The 22,445-nt window shown below is 36.2% G+C and overlaps 1 protein-coding gene and 1 long non-coding RNA gene across 2 annotated transcripts; both read left to right on the forward strand.

The window, feature by feature from the left end:
• The first annotated feature begins 8,892 nt into the window (after nucleotides 1–8,892).
• LOC136419117 (uncharacterized) lies at nucleotides 8,893–10,847 on the forward strand. Its single transcript, XM_066405282.1, has 2 exons — nucleotides 8,893–9,857; nucleotides 9,969–10,847. The coding sequence occupies exons 1-2, from the start codon at nucleotides 9,770–9,772 to the stop codon at nucleotides 10,223–10,225; spliced, it is 345 nt and encodes a 114-aa protein (XP_066261379.1). The 5' UTR covers nucleotides 8,893–9,769; the 3' UTR covers nucleotides 10,226–10,847.
• A 4,884-nt stretch (nucleotides 10,848–15,731) lies between these two features.
• LOC136419116 (uncharacterized) lies at nucleotides 15,732–21,235 on the forward strand. Its single transcript, XR_010753079.1, has 4 exons — nucleotides 15,732–16,150; nucleotides 16,205–16,335; nucleotides 16,441–16,598; nucleotides 17,324–21,235. It is a non-coding gene; the product is annotated as an uncharacterized lncRNA (long non-coding RNA).
• Nucleotides 21,236–22,445: the final 1,210 nt, after the last annotated feature.

Consider the following 22,445-nt stretch of genomic DNA (forward strand, 5'->3'; position numbering starts at 1 on the left):
TGAATAATCTTTAATTAGATTAAATATTCTTACGATTTCTCATTTGGGTAATTTCGTTATTATTCTTTGGTATGTTAATTTTAGTGCCTTGTGAAAAATATTCGTAGCTATTCTTTAATATTTGTAAATCAGATTGCTGCCTCTTCGGTGGTTTGAATATTCTATTCCCACTTTATCTTCTCTTTCTTTCATTTTTAATTTATATCAATTGGCCTATTTATAGAACTCGATCATTTAGCGCTTGTTCTTTCTCAATTATTAATATTTATTCTTACTGATAGGTAATATTTTTATTCTCAATTGCTCCCAAATGTTTTCATTTTTTCCCAAGTTACGTGTATTTTTAATGAACATTGTGTTCAGCTCCCATTCCTTGGCAAATAAGTAATGTCAACTCAGGACTGCGTTAGTAGCATTTGGTCTTCAGGAGTTCAGTAAAGTTCATATAGATTCCTAATATTTTAGTATTCAATGATAATAAACTTACTTCTAAAACGGTATATAGATATAATGAATGAATTGGTTGAGAAATTGGACACTCTAGAATCTTCTGTTGAACAGAAATGAAACATCAATTTAGAGCGATGTTTCTTTTATAATTTTGCAAACTGTGTACGTGCATTATTTGAAACGAGTTTAAAGTAGTATTCAATTAATACGTTTCTTAACTGATGGATATTACAATAACAGTAGGCCTATGGAGTGAGATGTTAAAGTTAAAGAATCTTGAATTACCAATTTAAATTATTACACGAATATAGTTATTAGTTCGTTGCATACAAATGTTGACTGTTTTGTCTGTTTTCATATTTTCTAGATGCTGCGGAGAGCCACAGAAGAACTCCAAGAAGTTTATAAGAATCGACGGAAAAAAAAAAATTTGACAATGGTTAATTTCAATAACTTGTATGCTGACACCGGGCAGGGTTATTACCCCGTGGATGTAGAAATTGTTAATGAGAAAGTGATCGTCATATTTCAAGATCCCGGGATAACAAGTCTGTCGTTGGCCCAATCTCACATCATTGCTTATGATGATGAGGTTGGTGTTGACACTGTGCTGTTGAAATTAACTTTTCTCCAAATGCCGAGACTCACCCTGCAATTTGCAAGTCCTGAAACCAAGGGACAGTTTGTTTCCCAAATTTCGGAACTAATAACGAGCAGGTAAGAAATTATGGTTACATTTTATAGAGTTGAGAATTTCTGTACTAGTTCAATTGTTCATTTTGTTTTTATAGTGACTCAGGGAAATGTTCTGATGACAGTTCGGTGGAACCTGCAGCAATACCTTAAGATCGAAGCCTCAGACCGTCAGAATTAATTATTCATAAAAAATTTGCATCCTTCATTTTTTTTTGTCATTCCGTCCTTATCGAGCCTTTGTAAATGAGGAAAATACATTATGAGGATCTGTAAACCAGGGTAACTGTAAACACTTCTGACAGATTTTCATGTAATCATTTTAAAAGTATTATTAATATTAACCCTACTCCGGTTACCTAAAGTTCATAACACAAACGAATATTATGTGTCCAATAGACACATACCATTTACTTATAAATGCCATAATCGTCGAGAGGTAAACTGTACTATATGAACTTGGTACACCATTACTTTTATGTGGTAAGTCAATCTATAGGACTTAGCACAGTTTTCGTTTTGTTTTGAAAATTGGTCAACACTTGACTAATAACAAACAATCCTGCTAGATTTGTTTGTGCCTGTTGATCGTATGTGGACATCTAAAATCGTGACGTTAGTTCAACCGACACTGTAACCGACAAAATAAGTGCATAATGACACATGTTTGCGTAAATTAGTACCAAAAAATAAGACTTCTTTAAGAACTAACAACAACTTTGCTGCGCTGCAGAACATGCAGCTTCCTGAGAATTACGAATGTGTCGATTATGGTATGTTATTATGACTTTTGTAGTTGCTAAGCTTTATCGTAATATAATAACATTCTAATTCTACTCCATAAAAAATAACTCAACTAAATCTACTCAAATATCAACTGCGTGCACGGCCATTTCACGTGTTGTTACTACAAACACTGCTATTTCTGCTGGTAAGCTCTGGTTATTCTATAATAATACCTTATGGAATACAACATTAAAATAATAAACGTTCTAAGGAAATGCAAATTATCAAATAACCGTAGAAAATTATTGTCTGCTTCGAAGCCCTGAATCGACAATTCATGAAATTAATACAGTATTACTTCTTTAATCCGAACACGAGATGTCGAAATCATAATTCAAGCAAAATATCTTTAATCCGAACAGTCAAATGATTCCTACATGTAAATGAGGGAATCCCCTAATTTAGTGCTTTCACGATTCTGTGCCGTTTACCTTTTAGTTTTATTTAGACTATTGACCGTTACGGGCTGACTTCACTTTTACTCTATAATTTTCAATATGTCTTCTAAAAGAAAACCCGTCACATTGTCTCTACGAGAAAAAATTGAAATTATAAAGAACTTAGACTCAGGCCGTACTACGGATTCAGAAAGGGCAGATCCACAGGACACGCGATGGACCGAGTCCTGAGAATAGCCAAGGCAATCGAAGAGAACAACGCGGGCTGGAGGAGCAAAAGTTGGTGTGCGCTCATCACTCTCGATGTTCGTAACGCCTTCAACAGCGCCTCCTGGTCCTGACTGATAAGAGAACTCGACTCCAAAGGAATCTCGAGGTACTTAAAAAATATAATTGCCGACTACTTCACCTCCAGAACGATGATAGTAGACAAGGATGCGGACTTCCAAATGGCGAAGGGAATACCACAAGGCTCGGTCCTAGGACCCCTGCTCTGGAACGTCCTGTATGACCCCATCCTCGAGGTGGCAGGGTCGAAGAATCAAAAGGTGATCCCATAGGATACGCAGACGACATCGCACTCGTGATCTGCGGCAACGACGTCGAAGACATGAGGTCAGAAGCGAACGTCGCCATTGCAAGATGCGAGAGATGGCTACGAGAAAATTCTCTACAGCTAGCTCCAGAAAAAACGGAAGCCGTGATCCTGTGTGGAAGGGGAGACAAGAGAGGAATATCTTTCCGCGCCGGAGATCACAAGATAGAAACTCAAAAATCACTGAGATACCTCGGAGTTTATTTCGGAGAGAACTTGTCCTCTCGAACCACGTCACCGAGAAATGCAGAAAGAGCCTCAACAAGCTGAACCACCTACAGCGCTTGATGCCATCGATCGAAGGTCCTACGACACAAAAGAGACGCCTCCTATACGGAGTGATACAGTCGACGCTTCTGTACGCAGTCCCTGCTTGGGGTCAAGTTAGGAGCGTCCAAAAGTACAGAAACATGATGCTGAGCGTCCAACGCAAAGCACTGTTGAGAGTCGTGTGCGCGTACCGCACGGTATCACTGGACGCAGTCCTGGTACTGGCCGGCGTACTCCCCATCGACCTATTAATAGAAGAGAGAATCGAGCTGCACGGCAGATCACGAGTGACCGAAGCGAACAAGAAGGAAGCGCGTAAAACCACCATCGACAAGTGGCAGGCCCGATGGACGCGCCTCCAGGACAAAGCACAATGGACGAAACGCCTAATCCCGGACCTACAAGCGTGGATCGACTGTAAACATCGATGACTGAACCACCACCTGACCCAAGCATTCAGCGGACACGGATGCTTTCGACACTTCACGCACCGCTTGGGTAAGATGGAGCTGAACTGTGATATCTGCGGTGTCGACGACACAGCAGAGCACGTCATCTTCTCTTGTCCCAAGTACGACGATCTCAGACAGAATCTGCCCGAGTGCGTGAACGACGATCGACAAAATCCGCAGAAGGAATTAACACTGAAAACACTTACCGACAGGATGCTCCAAAGTGCTGATAAGTGGGACGTAGCCACCGATGCGATTACGAGCATGATCAAACGGAAGTAAATCGAAGAACGGACAAAGACCCAAACAGATCCGAAGGCCTACACGGACAGCGAGGAGGACTCTACATCAAGCGGAGAGGACTCCCAATAGAAGACAGCGCGACAAAGCGCACAACACTGTCAAGACACTGACGAGATGTCCCTAGGGACGGTACCGGGTCTTGGCAGTTTAACTATAGAGAACGGGTTTTTTTAGTGGGCAGGCGCTCGGGGACCGTCGGTTAACGCCAAAGAGTGTTCCCCGAGTGAATCCCACACTACTCGGCCGCAAGAACAACAGGCCGGGTGTCTTTTGAAGATTTTTCCTCGACAATAAAAAAAGACTCAGGCCGTACAGTAACCTTTTTATCATAAAAATACAAGGTGGGAAAATCAACAATTTTTGATATAAAAAAAAAGAAAAACAGTATTCTCTCTTATGCCACTTCATCGTCCAGTTCTTTAGTGAATGAGCAAAAAACGTTGAAAGTAAGTGTTTATCCTGAAGTTGACAAAGCAGTTTGCACTCAGTTTCTGCAGACAAGGTCTAAAGGTAAAGAGATTACAAATTATTAATGTATATTTTTAATTTTATAACAAATTCTTAAAATGATTGTAGGTGTGCCAATATCAGAGAATATTTTGCGTGAAAAAGCACAATTTTTTTTATGGCCATTTTTACAACGAAGGTAATTTCAAAGCCAGTATCGAATGGCTCGATAAATTTAAGAATACGGAATTAAGCAACTCGCAATTACGGGAGAGAAATTGTCAAGTGATGAAACTGCTGTTGCACCTTTTAAAAATTTGCTTCGGAAAAAAATTCAGGAAATGCATTTGTCTCTTGATCAAATTTATAACGCGGATGAAAGTGAACTTTTTTGGAAATTACTTCCCCAAAAAACGCTTGCTCATCGAGCTGAGACCTCTGCTCCGAGCAGAAACATGAGCAAGGAGCGAATTACATTTATGCCATGCTCTAATGCTTTTGAAACGCATAAATTGAAGTTAGTTCAGGTTAGGGAAAGTCTCAGAAGCCAAGAGCCTTTGGAAGTGAATCGCTGCTAGCGATATATCAAGGACAGAAAAAAGTCTGAGTTACCAACGACATTTTTAAAAACTGGTTCTATACATGTTTTGTTCGTGAAGTACACAAAAAAATGCAACAGTTGAATTTAGACTCTAAGGCAATTTTAGTCGTAGACAACGCTTCAAGACATCCCGAAGATAAACGCTCAGATGATAAGAAAATTATTTTATTCTTTTTGCCTCCAAACGTAACCCCTTTAGTGCAACCTATGGATCAAAATGTGATTCAAGCGATCAAGTTGCACTACAGGAAGGCTTTGTTAAAACGTATTGTTGCTTGTGAGAATAGCGACATAGCTACAGAACTAAAAAATATATAACATCTTAAGGATGTTATGTTTGAATTGAGCAAAACATGGGAAAACGTAAAGCTAGAACTTATTAAAAATTCGTGGATCAAACTTTTAGGTCAAGTGAACGATGACTGGGATGATGACGATGATCTTCCACTAGCTCAATGGAAGAATAAAATGGAGTTAGGAAGCATAGATAGAGAAATCGAAGAAGTTAATTTTCTCATAAATCAAATTGTATCCGAAGATGTAACGAGGCAAGAAGTTGTTGAATGGGTTGCTGGACGAGAAGAATCGTGTGATTATGACGATAAGAAAATTTTGAGGCATGTCGAGTCTGGAAATTCTCTAACTTCAGATGAAGAAGTGGACGCTACGAAAGAGATGTTACAAGGTGTAAAACACGTAGATGCAGTTAAATGTTTCGAAACGTGTTTAAAATTGTCTCAGGAAAATGATGAATCTGAAAACCACATTATATTATTATGCGAGATGAAGAAACGAGTTGATAAAGCAGAAAAAGCAAGCGTTAAACAAAGCAAAATTACAAAATTTTTTACACCTTCGTTTTAAAATTTGTTAATTTTTTTTTGACAATTGGTTTTTTTAAATTTTATTCTCGAAATAAAACCGATTTGTTGAATATTTATTGATGTTTTTTATCGTGGGTAAATTGAAGTTCGCAAAGAATTAGGTAGATACAATCTTTTCGATAATTCGGATAGCCACGTGCAATCATTATTTCGGATTAAAGAAGTTCTGCTGTAATACAAAATGTGTCGTTAACCCTAGAAAACTGGACATTCGTAAAAGTTACGACGCTCCATAAAAATTTTTAAAGTTCGGGTATTCCCCGGTCCTGCTTCGCCATGAGCCGTTAGCTATTTGTCCCAATAGTCGTCATCTAACCGGTGGTGTGTGCATTCCTCATATTTTTTAATGCTTAATCACATATTTTTGAAGCTCATCGTTAATTTTACTATTAGGTGTACAACTTTGCTTCCGCCGTTTTTGAATAGATGTATGTAGCGGTAAGTAATGATCGAAATAAATAACCCCATGTGGGCATGCAGGAGCCTTGGGCACCTGTTAACATAACCTCATAAAAATATTAGTCTATTTGTGTCTTCATCATAAAGTTATTCGCGATTGAAAATGTCAGTGTACGAGCCAAATTCTCGTCATTTGCGGGAGGTTTTACTTTTCTGCTTCAATATGAAGAAATCTGCTGCTGAGGCTCATCGAATGCTCTCAGATACTTATGGGGAAGCCACTATTAGTGAAAGGACATGTCGTGAGTGGTTTCAGCGCTTCAAGAACGGTGATTTTCACGTCGAAGACCAACATAGCGGTGGAAGAAAGAAGGTTTTCCAAGATGCGAACTTGGAAGCATTACTTGACGAAGACTCGTCAACAAGAAGTCAACAAGAATTGGCACAATCATTGGGAGTGACTCAACAAACAATCTCAAAACGCCTCAAAGACATGGGAATGATTCAGAAGCAAGGATATTGGGTGCCGTACGAGTTGAAACCAAGAGATATTGACAGGCGTCTGTTCGCTTGTGAACAGTTGCTTGCAAGGCAAAGACGGAAGGGATTTCTGCATCGTATTGTGACTGGGGACGAGAAATGGGTTCATTACGATAATCCCAAACGCAAAAAGACTTGGGGATATCCCGGCCATGCTTCCACGTCGACGGCCAAACCGTCTATTCATGGTTCCAAAATCATGCTCTGTATTTGGTGGGATCAACTCGGCGTAATATATTATGAGCTGTTACAACCAACTGAAACAATCACAGGTGCTCTTTATCGAACCCAATTAATGCGTTTGAGCCGAGCATTGAAAAAGAAACGGCTGCAATACAACGAGAGACATGATAAAGTGATTTTGCAGCACGATAATGCTCGACCCCATGTTGCGCAAGTGATCAAGAAATACTTGGAAACATTGAAATGGGAAGTCCTACCCCACCCGCCATATTCTCCTGACCTAGCTCCTTCTGATTATCACTTGTTTCGATCCATGGCACATGGGCTAGCTGACCAACACTTCCGATCTTATGAAGAAGTAAGAAATTGGATAGAATCGTGGATCGCTTCAAAAGATGTCCAATTTTTTCAACACGGGATTCGTATGCTGCCCGAAAGATGGGAGAAAGTAGTGGCCAGCGATGGACAATACTTTGGATCCTAAAGGTATAATTAGTTTTTTACAATAAAATCGCGAAATTCGGAAAAAAAACGGCGGAAGCAAAGTTGTACACCTAATAATATCCAGTATTCACGTTACTTTTTTTGTATATTATTGTGACATCGTACATTGAATAATTGGACTAGTGTTTTTATTTTTTGGTGGTAAGCTACATTTTTGATACGTTGGAATTTTTAAATAATTATTTATATAATTTGTAAAGAGCATGGCGCAAAAACCCTCGACTTAAAAAGAAACAGAGACTGAAATACAGCGTAAAATGGACGGTGAAGCCTGTGAATCTGATCCTTTTGAACGCAGTGGAAGTGATTGGGAGGAGGATAATATAGAATACGAATCAGAAAGTTCAGATGATGATTTGTTTATACCGCAGCCTTCGGCCAACGCCAATCAGGCCAATCTATTTGAAAACTCTTCAACTGCCACACAACAACCATTAGAAGAAATTAGTAGCAATGATATTGGTGAACAAGGTTTGTCAACTAGCGCAGGTCAGTCCAATTTATCTCAACATTGTCCATCTCCAAAAAGTAATGATTCGGAGAGGAATATGGAAAACAATGTTCTTTTACCTCGTTATACAATCAAACACAAGACCAAATATTTGAAAGAAAAAAATGGTCACAAATGGTCAGCGGAAATGCCTGCAAGGCGTGGAAAAACTAAAGCAAGAAACATTATTCATTTTTTACCTGGTCCTAAAGCGGATGTTACAAACTGTTCAACTTTTGATGAGTATTTCTTACACTTTTTTTCAAATGAAATATTAGATATTATTCTCTTACACACAAATGCCGATATCACCAGACAGCCAGAAAAATACGAGCGCTAACCACTATACAGGATTATTCACGTCATGCTACACGGAATATTGCGGCTAAAGTATTTAATATTTCGAATTTTTCTTTTTTGCAATGTGTAGAACTCACATAGAGGTACATTCTAAAATTATTTTACTTTTATACAGGGGGTTGTAAATAAGTGAAAAATATCAAAGTTATATTTTTTAAATGAAACACTCTATATATTAGTACCGTTTTAGATTCCTTGAGATAAATAAATGTAAGTCTGATTAAGGTTTACCTACCCTAAACCTTAAGGATTTTGAAATAATTGAGATTTTGTAAAAATGTAGTGCAAATTTACAACTTTTGCTTTAAAGGAAGTTTAAACTGGAGTAAGTCGAAATTCACATCAAGCCTCAGACATGAAGCATATTTCATGCCATAGTCATGAAAATTTAGATATCTTATACAGTGTGTTCAAAAAATAAATTGAAAAATGTACTTACTTTGAAGGGTGTTAACTTGCTTAACCCATTTTGTCCCAGTGGTGCATTATCGAACCACACATTTTATGATTTTTTTTTGCTAAATCCAATATATATTCTTTCATACCTATTTAGAAATTTTATTACTATTAGATTATAGAACTTAGTATCGTACATACTGTTGATTTTTGTTTTAAAACAAAAAAATTATGACATCTTAGAGTCATGGAAAACGCTGCATAATTTTGTGTCAAATGTTGAAGTGATTCAAATATAGTAAGGTAATTTATTTTTGCAAAGTATAATCATTTTTGATAAGTCTATAATATGTAGATTACATAGTAGAAAAAGTGCATTTGAATTGTCATATAAATTATCACTTATTTTGTGTAAATAATACCGGTGCCTAAACGCACCACTGGTTTTATCTATGAAATAAAATCAAGTTATTGCAATTTTCGAAAAGTGTGTGCATTCAGAGTGAATAGTCGCCGATTAGTGTATTGTTTAGTATTTATTTGTTTCTTGTGTTGGGAAAATACCCAACACTATTCTAGAATAAATAAACCCATCTATCTGCCCAATTTATTGCTCAGACTAAATAATGTCATTACTCACAAAATCTACCCAAATTATTGCTTAGACTAAATAAGGTAATTACCGATAATGTTGATATAGGCATAAAGTTCCAATCAATTTATAGGTTTGAAAACTGATCCTCATGAGAAAATCATTTGGATTTTTATTGACTCAATACTCTTTTTTGTGGCTATGATCTCACGATGAAGAAAAAACGAATTAGTTGGTTTGAGTCTCTCTAAGCGAACAAAACTCACATCTCTCTATAACCCAGGTGCCTATTAGAATTTCAGTAACTATACAGTGTAGTTTTGTTGAGTGACCGTGTATTCATCCAGTGTTTTTTTTGTATCGGTTCAGCGCCATATAAGCTGTAGTCCGTTCATTTGATATTTAATTACAATAAAAAAAATCCATATGTCGTTTTCGAAGTATTTTACTCAAAAAGAATTAGAAGCAGCCTTGGAGGAGATCGTGACGGATTTGCAGAATAATGATGAAAGTCGTAAGTATTACTTGTATTTACATATTTTTATATGTATGTATTAGATGCAATATGGTAATATTCAGTTTTTTGCGAATTTAAGCTAAAAGTAAGAAAAGATAATATTTTCAGAACATATTGACGCTGTTTATATTCCACCCGACGTGGATACTTTGACCGATGAGGAAAATATAAACGATGAAAATAATCTACAAGAGTTTGAGGAACCAACTGATATAGTTGGAACTTTCGAATTGCATCTACCGGAATATACAAATCAGTCGTGTACGAATCAGTCCTGTACTTTGTTGACCAATGAAGCTCAATGGGATTCATCGGATGATGAAACTTTGGGAGTCCAAAAGGAGACGTTTGCTTTCGGCAAATGAAAGGCTTGCTTCTACAGTCAAATGGAGGAAAGGTCAAATTGAATATACTCACGCACCTATATCTGATGAATTTCAATCACGCGAGAAACTAAAAAATAAGCTCTCGGGGAAAACTCCCCTTGAAATATTTTTTATGTTTTTTGATGATGAAGTGATTGACTTGGTTTTAAATTTTTCGGTAAAATATGCTCAAGACAATAACCACCATGAATTTTTATTATCAAAAAACGAATTTTTAAATTTTATAGGAATTTTACTTTTTTCTGGTTACCATTCATTACCACATATTCAACATTATTGGTCTACTGATGACCGTCTGTTACCAGTGGTGCGTTAATGCACCATGAAATATTATGCTGTTTTTTATATGAAATAAAGTTTTATGTACAAAATAATTCAATTTTAGTTATTTTGTGTAAGATTGTAACATTATGGTATAAATTTTCGTTAAAATTATTAGTAGTATCCTTATGTGTCCCAAAACAGTATTTCATATATATTCCCAATGGTTCGTTTACGCACCAGTATTTTTTTTTGTACATAATTTTTTTCTAGTTTTTTTTGACATATGTAATGTATTCTTAAATGTAACAAAATAAATATTTACAAACAAAAAATTCGTTTTGTTTAATTTTTCGATGCTTGGGACAAGATGGGTTAATTTAAAAGGAACACCCTATATTTTATTACTCCAACTATCAGATTGAAGTATTATCGATCGAAAACTATCATACTTTTCTATACCTAAATGTACAAGTTTTCCTTGAAAATTAAGATTTTTAAAGAAAGTAGAAAATCCTATTACTTTTTATATCAGTTGCCACGGTGACATCTAAAATGTCAATTTTAGATGTCAAAATTTTCTGCATAAATATGTTGACCACTATATGTTGGGACAGGTACAATTTATTTCTATATGCGAGTACGGGGATCATCAAAGTAGGCGTTGTAACAAATGCAACACGTTAGTTTGACAGCTACTAACAGTTTATTATAATAGGTTATAACTTATTTATTTGTATTGTTACAACTGGTGGTTTAATAAGTGAACTTATTGCAAAATGGGTCGTAGAAAAGCTACAAATCTAAAAATCCGTGAAATTATAGTCCAAAAATATCATCATGGTATACCAATGAGAGATATTGATGAAGAATTAAGTATAGCAAGAAGTACTGTTTATAACATTATAAAAAAATATGGCGAAATCTGCAATATTGAAGTACGTGGAAAAAGTTCTGGAAGACCTAAACTAGTTTCGGAACGACATCTTAGAATGTTAGTAAACATTTGCAAATTTGGGCGGAAAAACACCCTTAGAGAAATCGCTACATTGTGGAATGCACAAACAGGTCTCGAAATTAGTAGGGAATGCTGCCGGCAATATATCCATAAATGTGGCATGAGTTTCTATAAAGTTTGTTTGCTACTCCTAGTGTAAATGTTAAAATAAGTGAGTTAATTTTAGGCAAAAGAAAAACCATTACTAACATGTGTACCAAAGAAAAAAAGATTAGTTTGAGCAAAATCAAAGCAATCTTAGACGGAAAGAGATTGGAGTAAAATACTATTTAGCGATGAGTCAAAATTCGACGTTTGTGTGGGAGATTATCGAAAACGGGTTATTCGGACAAAGGCAGAAGCGTTTCACAAGGACTGCCTCAAACGAACTGTCAAGTTTCCACAAAGTATTATGGTGTGGGGATGTATGCCCGCTAACGGGTTGGGAACATCAACTTTTATAAATGGCACTGTAAATGCCGTTAAATATCACGATATCCTCCAAAACTCGTTACTACCGAGTATTAATAAACTATATTCCACGACTGACTGCATATTTCAGCAGGATGGCGCATCATGTCATACAACAAAATCCACCAAAAAATGGTTTGGAGAACATAATGTAAAGGTTTTGTCGCATCCTGCCAGCAGTCCAGACCTGAATGTTATCGAAACGCTCTGGCATAAAATGAAACAGCAATCGAGAAATCATCCTCAGCGAACGGTTCCAGAATACATGCGAAACTTCGAGAAATATGGAACAGTTTCACACCCGAGTTTTGCTATTTTGCCCGTCTTGTAGATTCTATGTCTGCTAGAGTTCGTACTGTTTTAAAAACTAAAGGCGGTGTGACTAGTTACTAAATTTAATTTTCTTGGTGTAAAGATTACTTGTCCCAACATATAGTGGTCAGCATATTTATGTATGAAGTTAATTAAAATTGTTTATTGCGAATACTGCAGCTTTTTCTTTGCTTTAAATGGCTAAATCAAATGTTATTAATATGTATACATACAGTATATCAAAGTGAAACTCGTACACCTTAAAATTTTCTAATGTGTCCTTCTTTTTTGGCCATTAAAGGTTTATTTATATTGCTCTATGTATATTTCGGGAAGAATGGTCTAGACTGAATGGATTCTTATCACAAATTCTTGCAAAAAGTATTCATTGGCAAAATAATAGTTTTTATAATATTTTGATAGTCAAACTGAAACTCGTACACCCAGAATCCCTAGCTCATAAATATTTCTTGATTCGATTGTGCAGGTTCAAATTTAGTGTATTACAATTCAGTGAAGTTTTGACGAAGTTTTAAGGGTAATAATCAACATATTTATAATAATGGGACGTCAGAGGGGCCAAACAAGTGTAACCGAAAGAACGTTAGCGATTCACCATCACAAATTTAGAAAATCCTACCGGGAAATCGGAAAAATTATTAATAGACCTTATACTACAGTACAAAGCATAATCAAACGTTATAATCAGGATCATCGGATAAAAAACAAAGTGAAGAAATCATCAAAACACATTTTAAATATGTATGACGAACGTTGGATTCTACGCAAAGTTGCAGAAAATCCAAAGTTGTCTGCTCCAAAATTAGCCAAATTGATAGAAATCGAATTAAAGAAGAAAGTTAATCCTCAAACAATACGAAATTTATTGCATAAAAATAATTTTTATGGGAGAGTCGCACAGAAAAGGCCATACATAAGCAAGGCAAACAAAATCAAGCGTTTTCAATTTGCTGAAGAGCACAAAAACGAAGACATTTCTTTTTGGACCAAGGTCATAATCGCGGACGAGAGCAAATTCAACATTTTTGGCTCTGATGGAATAACTAGAGTGTGGAGAAAGCCCAACGAAACACTAAAATCTAAGAATTTGGGATTAACTGTTAAACACGGTGGAGGATCTTTGATGGTCTGGGGTTGTATGTCCGCGAACGGTCCTGGTAACTTGCATTTTATTGATGGAATTATGAACCGAGATGTTTATCTTGACATCTTAAAACGAAACCTTAAGCAAAGTGCTGAGAAGCTGGGCCTGAAGGATCGTTTTATTTTTTACCAAGACAATGATCCGAAGCATAAGGCTATTAAAGTTAAAACCTGGTTATTGTACAATTGCTCCAAAGTTATGGAAACACCTCCACAAAGTCCAGATCTCAATGTGATCGAACATTTATGGTACCAGTTAAAGGTTGCAATTCGGAATCATCAAATTTCCAACATTAATCAATTAAAATTGGCCTTCAGGAAGAGTGGACGAAAATTACGCCTGAATATTGCCAAAAGTTAGTTGAATCTATGCCACGCCGTTTACGAGATGTAATTACTAATAAGGGACTGTCTACCAAATACTAATTTCAGTTTGTTGTAATTTTTTCTGTTGATTTATATTGATGTACGAGTTTGCGTTTGACTAGCAAGAAATAAAGATATTTAAGTTTTTCTCATAAAATATATTCTTAAGCATTTTTTCTTTCAATAACGTGTTCTTCCTTAACTACTCTTCCCGAAATATATACAGAAAAGTATAAATAACCCTTAATGACCAAAAAAGAAGGACATATTAGAAAATTTTAAGGTGTACGAGTTTCACTTTGATATACTGTAAGTACTTTAAATTTAAACTTAATGGAATGAACCAATTCACAGAAAACATATGCTATTTGAAAAAATGCAGCCTGTCTCAACATATAGTGGTTAAGACTCGTATACTTATTAAATTTCTACACTTAACTTTAAATAATATGACGATTAACAAAAGAGACGAAGAAAGAAGAGCACAAATGTTACAATAAAAATACTTAACAACATAAAAAGGTTTATTGAGTAAGTTGCCAAAGTAACCTCCATGATAACCAAACTAAGGCAACTTGACTTACAATTACATGAATTTATTTTGTGAGTGCGTTTTATGATATTCAATGGTAAATTTCTCGATAACTACTGGGTGTGGGTATAGGAAATGCTACATGAAACTTATTTAGAATCTGAAGTAGAATTTAAAAATGAAATATAAAATAAATGTTTCCATTTGAAAAAATGAAGTTTGTTGTCGTAACTTGGTTTTTGGTTACCCTGTATACAGGAATTTACCGTCAGGAAAATCGCAGCCAAAAATAAAAATCGACGGGTCTCAGCGTTTTTTCCGAAAGTAAATCAATTAATTTTAAATCAAGTTGTTCCAGACTTTTGTCCTCACTGTATAGTCAGGTGCATACATATATTGTTGAAAAAGGTTTAAAATTGTCTATTACGTTAAGCCATGGCCACCTATGATTTATATTTGAAAAACGAAGTTGTAGCGATTTGTAGAAAAACGGTGAAGAGCAAAAAAATTTTGAGCACTCTATTAGATTACTCTTAAAGAAGTGCTACAGTAATGTCCTTACGCAAAACCAATATTTTAATAAATAAGAAAGTTATTGGCGATTTTTAAAATGGGTAAAAATCGAAAAACATACTGTATCTTAGTGGGCGGTGACGATATCGGGAAACGGTTTTTGGCATTAAAGATTTCTCAAAAATTGAGTCCGTAACACCTTGTGGCGGAGCCAGTAGCGCGTGCAGTGTCACCCGTCTACAATGACAGTGACAGTGCACTGCGAGCCAGAACATCTCGGAACTGTAGAGAACTAAAACAACGGCGGAAAAACAGTTTCCATAACGGTTTCAGGGAATACATTATGGATAGTTCGATCAAAACCGTATAAAACCGTTGGCCACACCACCAACGCTCTCTTTTCTCTTTCGGGCCTTGCACCCTCCACATGTACTCCACTGGTAACAATCATACTCTGTACATAGTAGAATTAAGTTTATTCTAAGTTAGTAATTAAACACAAAAGTTCCTGTTTTACGAGTTCTGTGTGGCAATCCTAGTTCTGACACCCAAAGGAAAACGCCTAGTACTTCCATACCTCGACAACAGGACAACCTGTCCCGTTGTCGTAGTATGGAATCAGTCAGTGCGGAGCCAGCAGCGCGTGCAGTGTCACCTGTCTATTAATGACAATGACAGTGCACTACGAACCAGAGCAACATCTCGGTTCTGTAGAGAATTCAAACAACGGCGAAAAAACATTTTCCGTAACGGTTTCCAGAAATACATTCCGGATTGTTCGACCAAAAACTCTATAAAACCGTTGACACACCAACAACTTGCTCTTTACTCTTTTGGTCGCTGCCTCCTCTACATATAATCCAGCAACTGGTAACAATAATACTCTATACACAGTAAATATAGTTTATTCTAAGTGTTGCAATAAACCATTCGAAAAGTTCTCGTTTTACGAATTTCGTTTGAAAATTCACGTTGGCATAGAAATGAATAAAAATGCCTAGCGATTCTATTCAGTGACGATGGGATAGGATTATAAAATATACACATTGTACTAGAAGAGGACTAAGCTAACATTAATAACATTAACAGGAAGAAACTGGGAAATGTCTTAAACGAACAGAACAAGAGAAACCTCGAGCACATCGTTAGGTCCGGAACAAGGTTTTGGCTTAATATATGGTTATCGGAGGGGGCCAGTAGTGAGGAGGGAGAGTGTGTTATGTTTTACACACTCAAAGAAAGATGGCTTGTTGCTGTAATGGGTAGAAAAAATTTGGCATAAGATAAGGTAAAGTGAACTAGAAAGTACAAATAAAGTTATACCATTATGCTGATACTTAAGGTCCCTGCACCGATCTTTGAAGAATAAGGGGCCAGGAAGATACAAGTAACTTTGGCCGAACCTTCCATTCAAAGTTCAAAGATTGCCATGGTTGATTGTTCATCAATCTACATATTTAGCCCATATAAAAGGTATATTTTAATAAGTAACATGGCTCGAGCTTGGAGCTGAAAAAAACTGACCTACTAACAAAATGGTAATTGTATGGGTGGAGTGCTTTATTTATTCCTTTTCAGAAAAAAGAACATTCTTTACATACATGTACAAGGAAATAATAAAAGGAAATAGGATACTTGTTAAATTTGCTTTGACTAGGAAGGGGCCACAGATGCATATTGAAGTTTAGATCATTGCAATTGAGGAGTTTATTATGAAATTGTTTTATTACAACAAGGTAAGTTTCCATCAATTTAGGAGGAATAGAAATTTGATTCTAATTTATATATCTGGAGAGTTAATTGTGAAAATTGATTAGAAATTTGCTAGGTATTTTCTGGTGGCAGAAAGACATTTCACCATTTTATAAAAAAAGAAGCAAAAAATTGTAGAAAGAATAAAAGGTGAGTTAAGAATAGATTGCAGCTGACTAAAAATTAGGTATTATTCTGGAGTCGAACATAGAGTATTTATTGGGAACATCATACTACTGCACAGGATTATTTTATACTGAATTTGTAACTCAATATAGTAGTTTGTTTTCTTTTACAAGTACAGTATAGTGCAAGTTTTTACAAATCACGGTGCAGTATCTACCATTTTACAAATGAATATTGGGAATTACTTAACTTGGGAAACACTTATAAAGAATAAATTATATTATAGTTAAATTAGTGGATACCATAATGAATAGGATCATCGATAAGAATTATTTAATAGTTCAAGAAAAACAAACTTTATAGATTCATCTTTAAGGAGAACAAGTAAATACATTTTAATTTTTTAGGAGATTTTTATTTTCAAAGTGGAAAGGTACTATTTTTCCCACATAGATTTTGTATAAAATAAAATTGTAAAGCCAAAGCCAGTTGCTATTTCTGTTAAGAAATTTTCTTAGAAATTGTGCATTTATAGCAAGTAAAAAAAAGGTTAGAGGGCTTTTTAAAATAATTTCCTTTTTAGGAAGTTAATTAATATTACTACAAGATACAGAGGTAGCACAAGTAGGGAAACAAAGCTTGAAAAAAACTTATGATCAGAGTGAGAAATGTACCAGGCAGGATCCAAAGTTTTAAGGAAGAAGAAAATGAAAACAACATTATGGGCCATTTGTAAAGTAAAGAAAGGGGAAGGATTAGGAGTAGAAGACATACAAGGGAAGATAAACAGGAATGCAACGTCGTCATTTACTACACACAACAAGGGAAGGTAATTCAGTTAGCCATATAAGAGAAGAAATAATTTTCTCAGTATATGATTTATGTATTTTTTCCTTATTAATCAAGTAGGGATCATTGTTGATTTCAACAATAAGTGTAAGGAGGAATATAAATTTTAGAAGAAACAGGGGGAAGATCCCCATAAATTAACGTTAAACTTATATTAATAAACATATTGAGTGCAATGTATGAGTATCGGGTCATGAGGATGAAAAGAAAACACACTAGTTACTAATGATTTTCTATTTTCTGATATGCGTGGTCCGATAGATTTTAAAAGAGTGTCTTATTATATCAAGACGTAGAAAAAGAATGAATTTATCAAGCATCGCTCCAGACACCCATACATCGAACCTGTGTGTTTATATATATGTCTGAGTAACTTGAGAAGTGTTCTCCATTTTTTTGTATTTGATATATCGCTTTTTCTTATTAACAGAGAAGAGAAAGATAGAAGAGACAAACAAAACAGTTCACTATTCCACAATCGCTCTTCTTCCCATCAATCTATTAACTGCCCATTCTTTGTCCCTCTTGTCTTAACTTTCCCAGTTCTGGTGAGTCCTTCAGAACCGTGGGAAAAGTACCTGCTAGTCTTAATTATAAAGGAACCAATAATTTAGTGTCACCCAAATAATTAGCACACATGGCCACTTAAGCACGCCGTGGCAATAGTGACCTCGTTCGACAGTGCTTTGTCTTCAGATGGCCCTGTCTGCCTGCCCTTCATCTTATTGTCTATCCTAATGCTAGTTTTACAAATCTTAAAGACTAATAAATCTCCGACATACACTGCTCAAAACAATTAGGGGATATTGCAAAATAAAGCTTTTAAAAAAATTTTTGTCACAGGAAATACTCCAAAACAAGTTTTTATATGCATGTTAAGTTTTCTTCAGCATAGTAAAAGTGTTTTATACTATACAGGATTATTTTAACCGTTTAAAACAATATTTAATAAAAATGTGTAGAGTTGTGCATTAAAAGGTAATGGTTTATAAAGGTAAATCAAACTTTCTGTTTATTAATTTGATAAAAAAACTAAATTTCAGTAATGCGTATGATCTTCTCTCGGTGCTAAGAAAGCTTGGCATCTTGATGGCATTGACTCAAACAAGTTATTGAAGATTGTTTGTGGAATTTCATTCCATCCTTCAATTAGGGCATTTCGAAGATTTGGAATGGTTCGAGGTGGCAAATTTCTGCTGGCAACACGTCGTCCCAAAGTATCTCAAGCATGTTCAATTGGATTTCCATCCGGAGAATTGGCAGGCCATACCATTCTCTCTATATTAATTTTTTCCAATCAGTTGTTCACGATGTGGACGAGCATTATCGTCCATAAAAATAAACTGATTGCCTATTGCTGAAGCATAAGGCATTACAATAGGTTGTAGAATTTCATGAAGATACCTATGGGCATTTAAAGGACCATTGTTGATGAAATACAGATCTGTATGTCCACCAAGACTAATTCCTGCCCATACCATTACGCCGCCGTCTTCAAAAGCAGATCTTTCTCTTACAAAATGGGATTGTTTCGTGTTCCGCGTTCACGCCAAATCCAGCACACGTCGATTATCAGGTTCCAGAGTGAACCTAGACTCATCGCTGAACAGTACCTGGCTCCAATTTCTGTGAAGCTCGACCCATTCTTTCCTTGCTCGTTTGTGCTGCATCGTTAATGGAATATAAACCATAGGCTTTCGGGCATAAAGTCCGATATTATGCAGCCTATTCCTGATGGTTTGAATGGACACAAGCCTTCCAGTGACATTAGCAAACTCACTCCTTAGAAGTGGTGCATTGAGATTTCGATGTCGCCGAGTCAGCAGATGGAGAAAACGGTCTTCTCTTTGTGTTGTGGAAGATGGTCGACCTTGTCCAGGTCTTCTTCTCACATTTTCCGTTTCCCGAAACTGATTCCACAGCCGTGAAATCACACTTGACTCACGTTAAACAATTCGGCAACATGTACTTGAGTTCGCCCTGTCTCAAGTTGCAATATTGCTCTCCATGCCTCACTTTTGGTTAAATCGTATTGTACATTCATTGTACGAATAAATAAAAATGAAAGACTTAAACAACTTATTCGTAAATGCAAAACTGGACTAAACCGTAAGCGGTATAAAAATGCGCTTTTATACCGTTGGTGAAAAACCAAGTCAAAACCTGCAAAAACGACAAAAACCTAGCGAATGCATTATTTTCGTGTTGAGTCCTGTTGTACTTTTATTACGATAAGAAACTGGGCGAAAAAAAATTGAACAAATAATTTTTTTCATGAATAACATAATATCCCCTAATTGTTTTGAGTAGTGTATATTAGCCACTCCTTTACGATAGCGGATGTACAGTTAGGTGCAGAACTGAGTCAATACTTATAAAATTCGTATTAATGGTGGCATAAACAAAATATCTAACAAGTATTCAAAGGAAGGCTTTTATTTTCAAAAAGTACATTAACATTAACATTAAAACCATACAAAACATTTGCCGAAAATAAATGGGGTACATCAAATAATCCTAAATAACATTGGTTCAGTTTTGCTCCACTAATATTAACATTGAACACTTTGGTCGACATTGACACTAATATTTGGTCTAGAGACCTTTAGCTTTTTTAACAGCTAGTAGACGTCTTGGCATGCTTTTTGTTAGTGTTTCACAGAAATCAGGTGGAATTTGGTCCCATACTTCTTCTATTCTCTCCCATAAAACTTTAAGTGAAGATGGTGGCGAATCGTAGTCGTCGACCAGATGATATTTCACGTAAGCCCATAGATTCTCAATGGGATTTAGGTCGGGACTTTGTGCCGGCCACTGCAAAACCTGAAATTTTTGGGTACCCAACCATTCCTTCACAGATTTTGCGGTATGCTTGGGGTCGTTGTCTTGTTGGAAAATTACTTTGCTAGTGGGATAAGGCATATTATTAACAGTATCTATTAGGTGATCATTTAAAATGGCTTTATAGATGTGCTGGTTCATTATCCCATCTACTAGGTTGTTCGGAAAGTAATTTCGTTTTTTTATGTGAAAATGAATGACAGTTTTCGTATAATAAACAAATGCTTTATTAAATTATATATTGGCCGTTCTGGTCCAACACCTTTTGCCATCTTTCTGGTAGTAGCATAATTCCACGCTCATAAAATTTTTTGTCTTTGCTGGCAAAAAACTGATCGAGGTGGTTTTTGACCTCATCATTTGAGATGAAGGTTTTACCGTCTAAAAAATTTTGGAGTGACCGGAACAAATAATAATCCGATGGTGCCAGGTCTGGAGAATATGGTGAGTGTGGCATTGTGTCCCATTCAAGCTGTAAAAGCTTTTGGCGAGTGACCAAACTTGTGTGAGGTCTCGCGTTGTCTTGGTGAAACACTACACCTTTTCTGTTGATTAGTTCGGGTCTTTTCTGTTGAAGTGTATCCTTCAGTTTGTCCAGCTGCTGGCAGTAGACTTCCGAATTAATCGTTGTGTTATCCGGTAAAAGCTCAAAAAAAACGATTCCTTTAAAATCCCACCAAACAGACAGCATCACCTTTTTTTGGTGAATATCGGCTTTGGAAATGGTTTGAGTCGATTCATCTTTTTTGCTCCATGACCTCTTGCGTTTGACGTTGTTGTATACAACCCATTTTTCGTCCCCAGTAATGATGCGCTTCAAAAACGGATCATTTTTGTCACGTTTGAGAAGCGAATCGCAGACGTCAATGCGGCGACACAGATTTCTCTCTGTGAGAACATGGGGAACCCATATATCGAGCTTCGAGGATAATCCCAGGCCTTTCAAGTGGTCATAAACTGTTGAATTCGATAAATTTAACTTCAATCCGATCTCACGTGTTGTTATTCGACGGTTCGCATCAACTAATGCCTTTATGGCGTCTTTATCAGCTTCAACCGGCCTTCCCGAACGTGGTGCATCTTCGACATCAAAATTGCCAGATCGAAATTTAGAGAACCAGTTCTGACACTGGCGTACTGTCAACACACCTTCTCCATACACATCGGTCAATTTCTTTCTGGCTTGAACAGCATTTTTACCCTTTCTGTAGTAAAACAGTAGGATATGTCGAAAATGCTGCTTATCGCTCTCCATATTTAAAAGGGCACCAACCAAAAACTACTGCGTAGAATGAATTGAAATGTTTCACACACAAGCCTTGTTATATGAGCTCTCAAAGCATATAAAAATTATATGGCTTAAGTGTGAGGTTAAGTGCAAAAAAATACCATTAAATCCTCTGTCGGGAAAAAACGAAATTACTTTCCGAACAACCTAATATTTTCTTCAATGGGCTAACCCCATATCCCGACATACAGCCCCAAGCTTTAATATTTCCTCCCCCATGTTTCACCGTCAGAATGAAACCTTTTAGTTTCATGGATTCTCCCTCTCGTTTCCAGCTCCAATGTCGACCATCTGTTGCATATCTGTTAACTTTAGTTTCATCAGACCAAATAACCTTCATCCAATCCTTCTCGGTCCATGCCTCATATCTTTTTACAAAATCTAGTCGTGCCCTAATATTCTTCTTAGAAAGTAGGGGTTTCTTCTTCTTCTCCACAGCAACAAGTTTGGATTGATGTAAAGCTCGTTGGACTGTTCATTTGCTCACCGATTTCCCAGTATCCCCTCGCAGCAACACGGCTGCTTTGGAGGCCGAAGAGGCTTCACCACTGCCCAACTATCTAATTACTCTTCTAGTATCTTGCACAGACATCTTTTTTGGTTGGCCACCTTTATTTATTTTTAAGGAAATTTTGCACTTATTTTTTACCCTTTGTACTGTGGATTGACTTATATTTAATTGAAATGCGATTTCCCGTGTGGATCTTCCATCAATCAGTGATTTTTC

This window comes from Euwallacea similis, unplaced genomic scaffold (assembly GCF_039881205.1).
Source record: "Euwallacea similis isolate ESF13 unplaced genomic scaffold, ESF131.1 scaffold_78, whole genome shotgun sequence".
NCBI classification, from domain to species: domain Eukaryota; kingdom Metazoa; phylum Arthropoda; class Insecta; order Coleoptera; family Curculionidae; genus Euwallacea; species Euwallacea similis.

What these genes read in the sequence shown, in the direction of transcription:
- LOC136419117 (XM_066405282.1), top strand. Translation starts at nt 9,770, where the DNA reads ATGTCGTTTTCGAAGTATTTTACTCAAAAAGAATTAGAAGCAGCCTTG. An exon ending in GCAGAATAATGATGAAAGTC is followed by an intron (nt 9,858 to 9,968) that starts GTAAGTATTACT and finishes TAATATTTTCAG; the next exon opens with AACATATTGACGCTGTTTAT.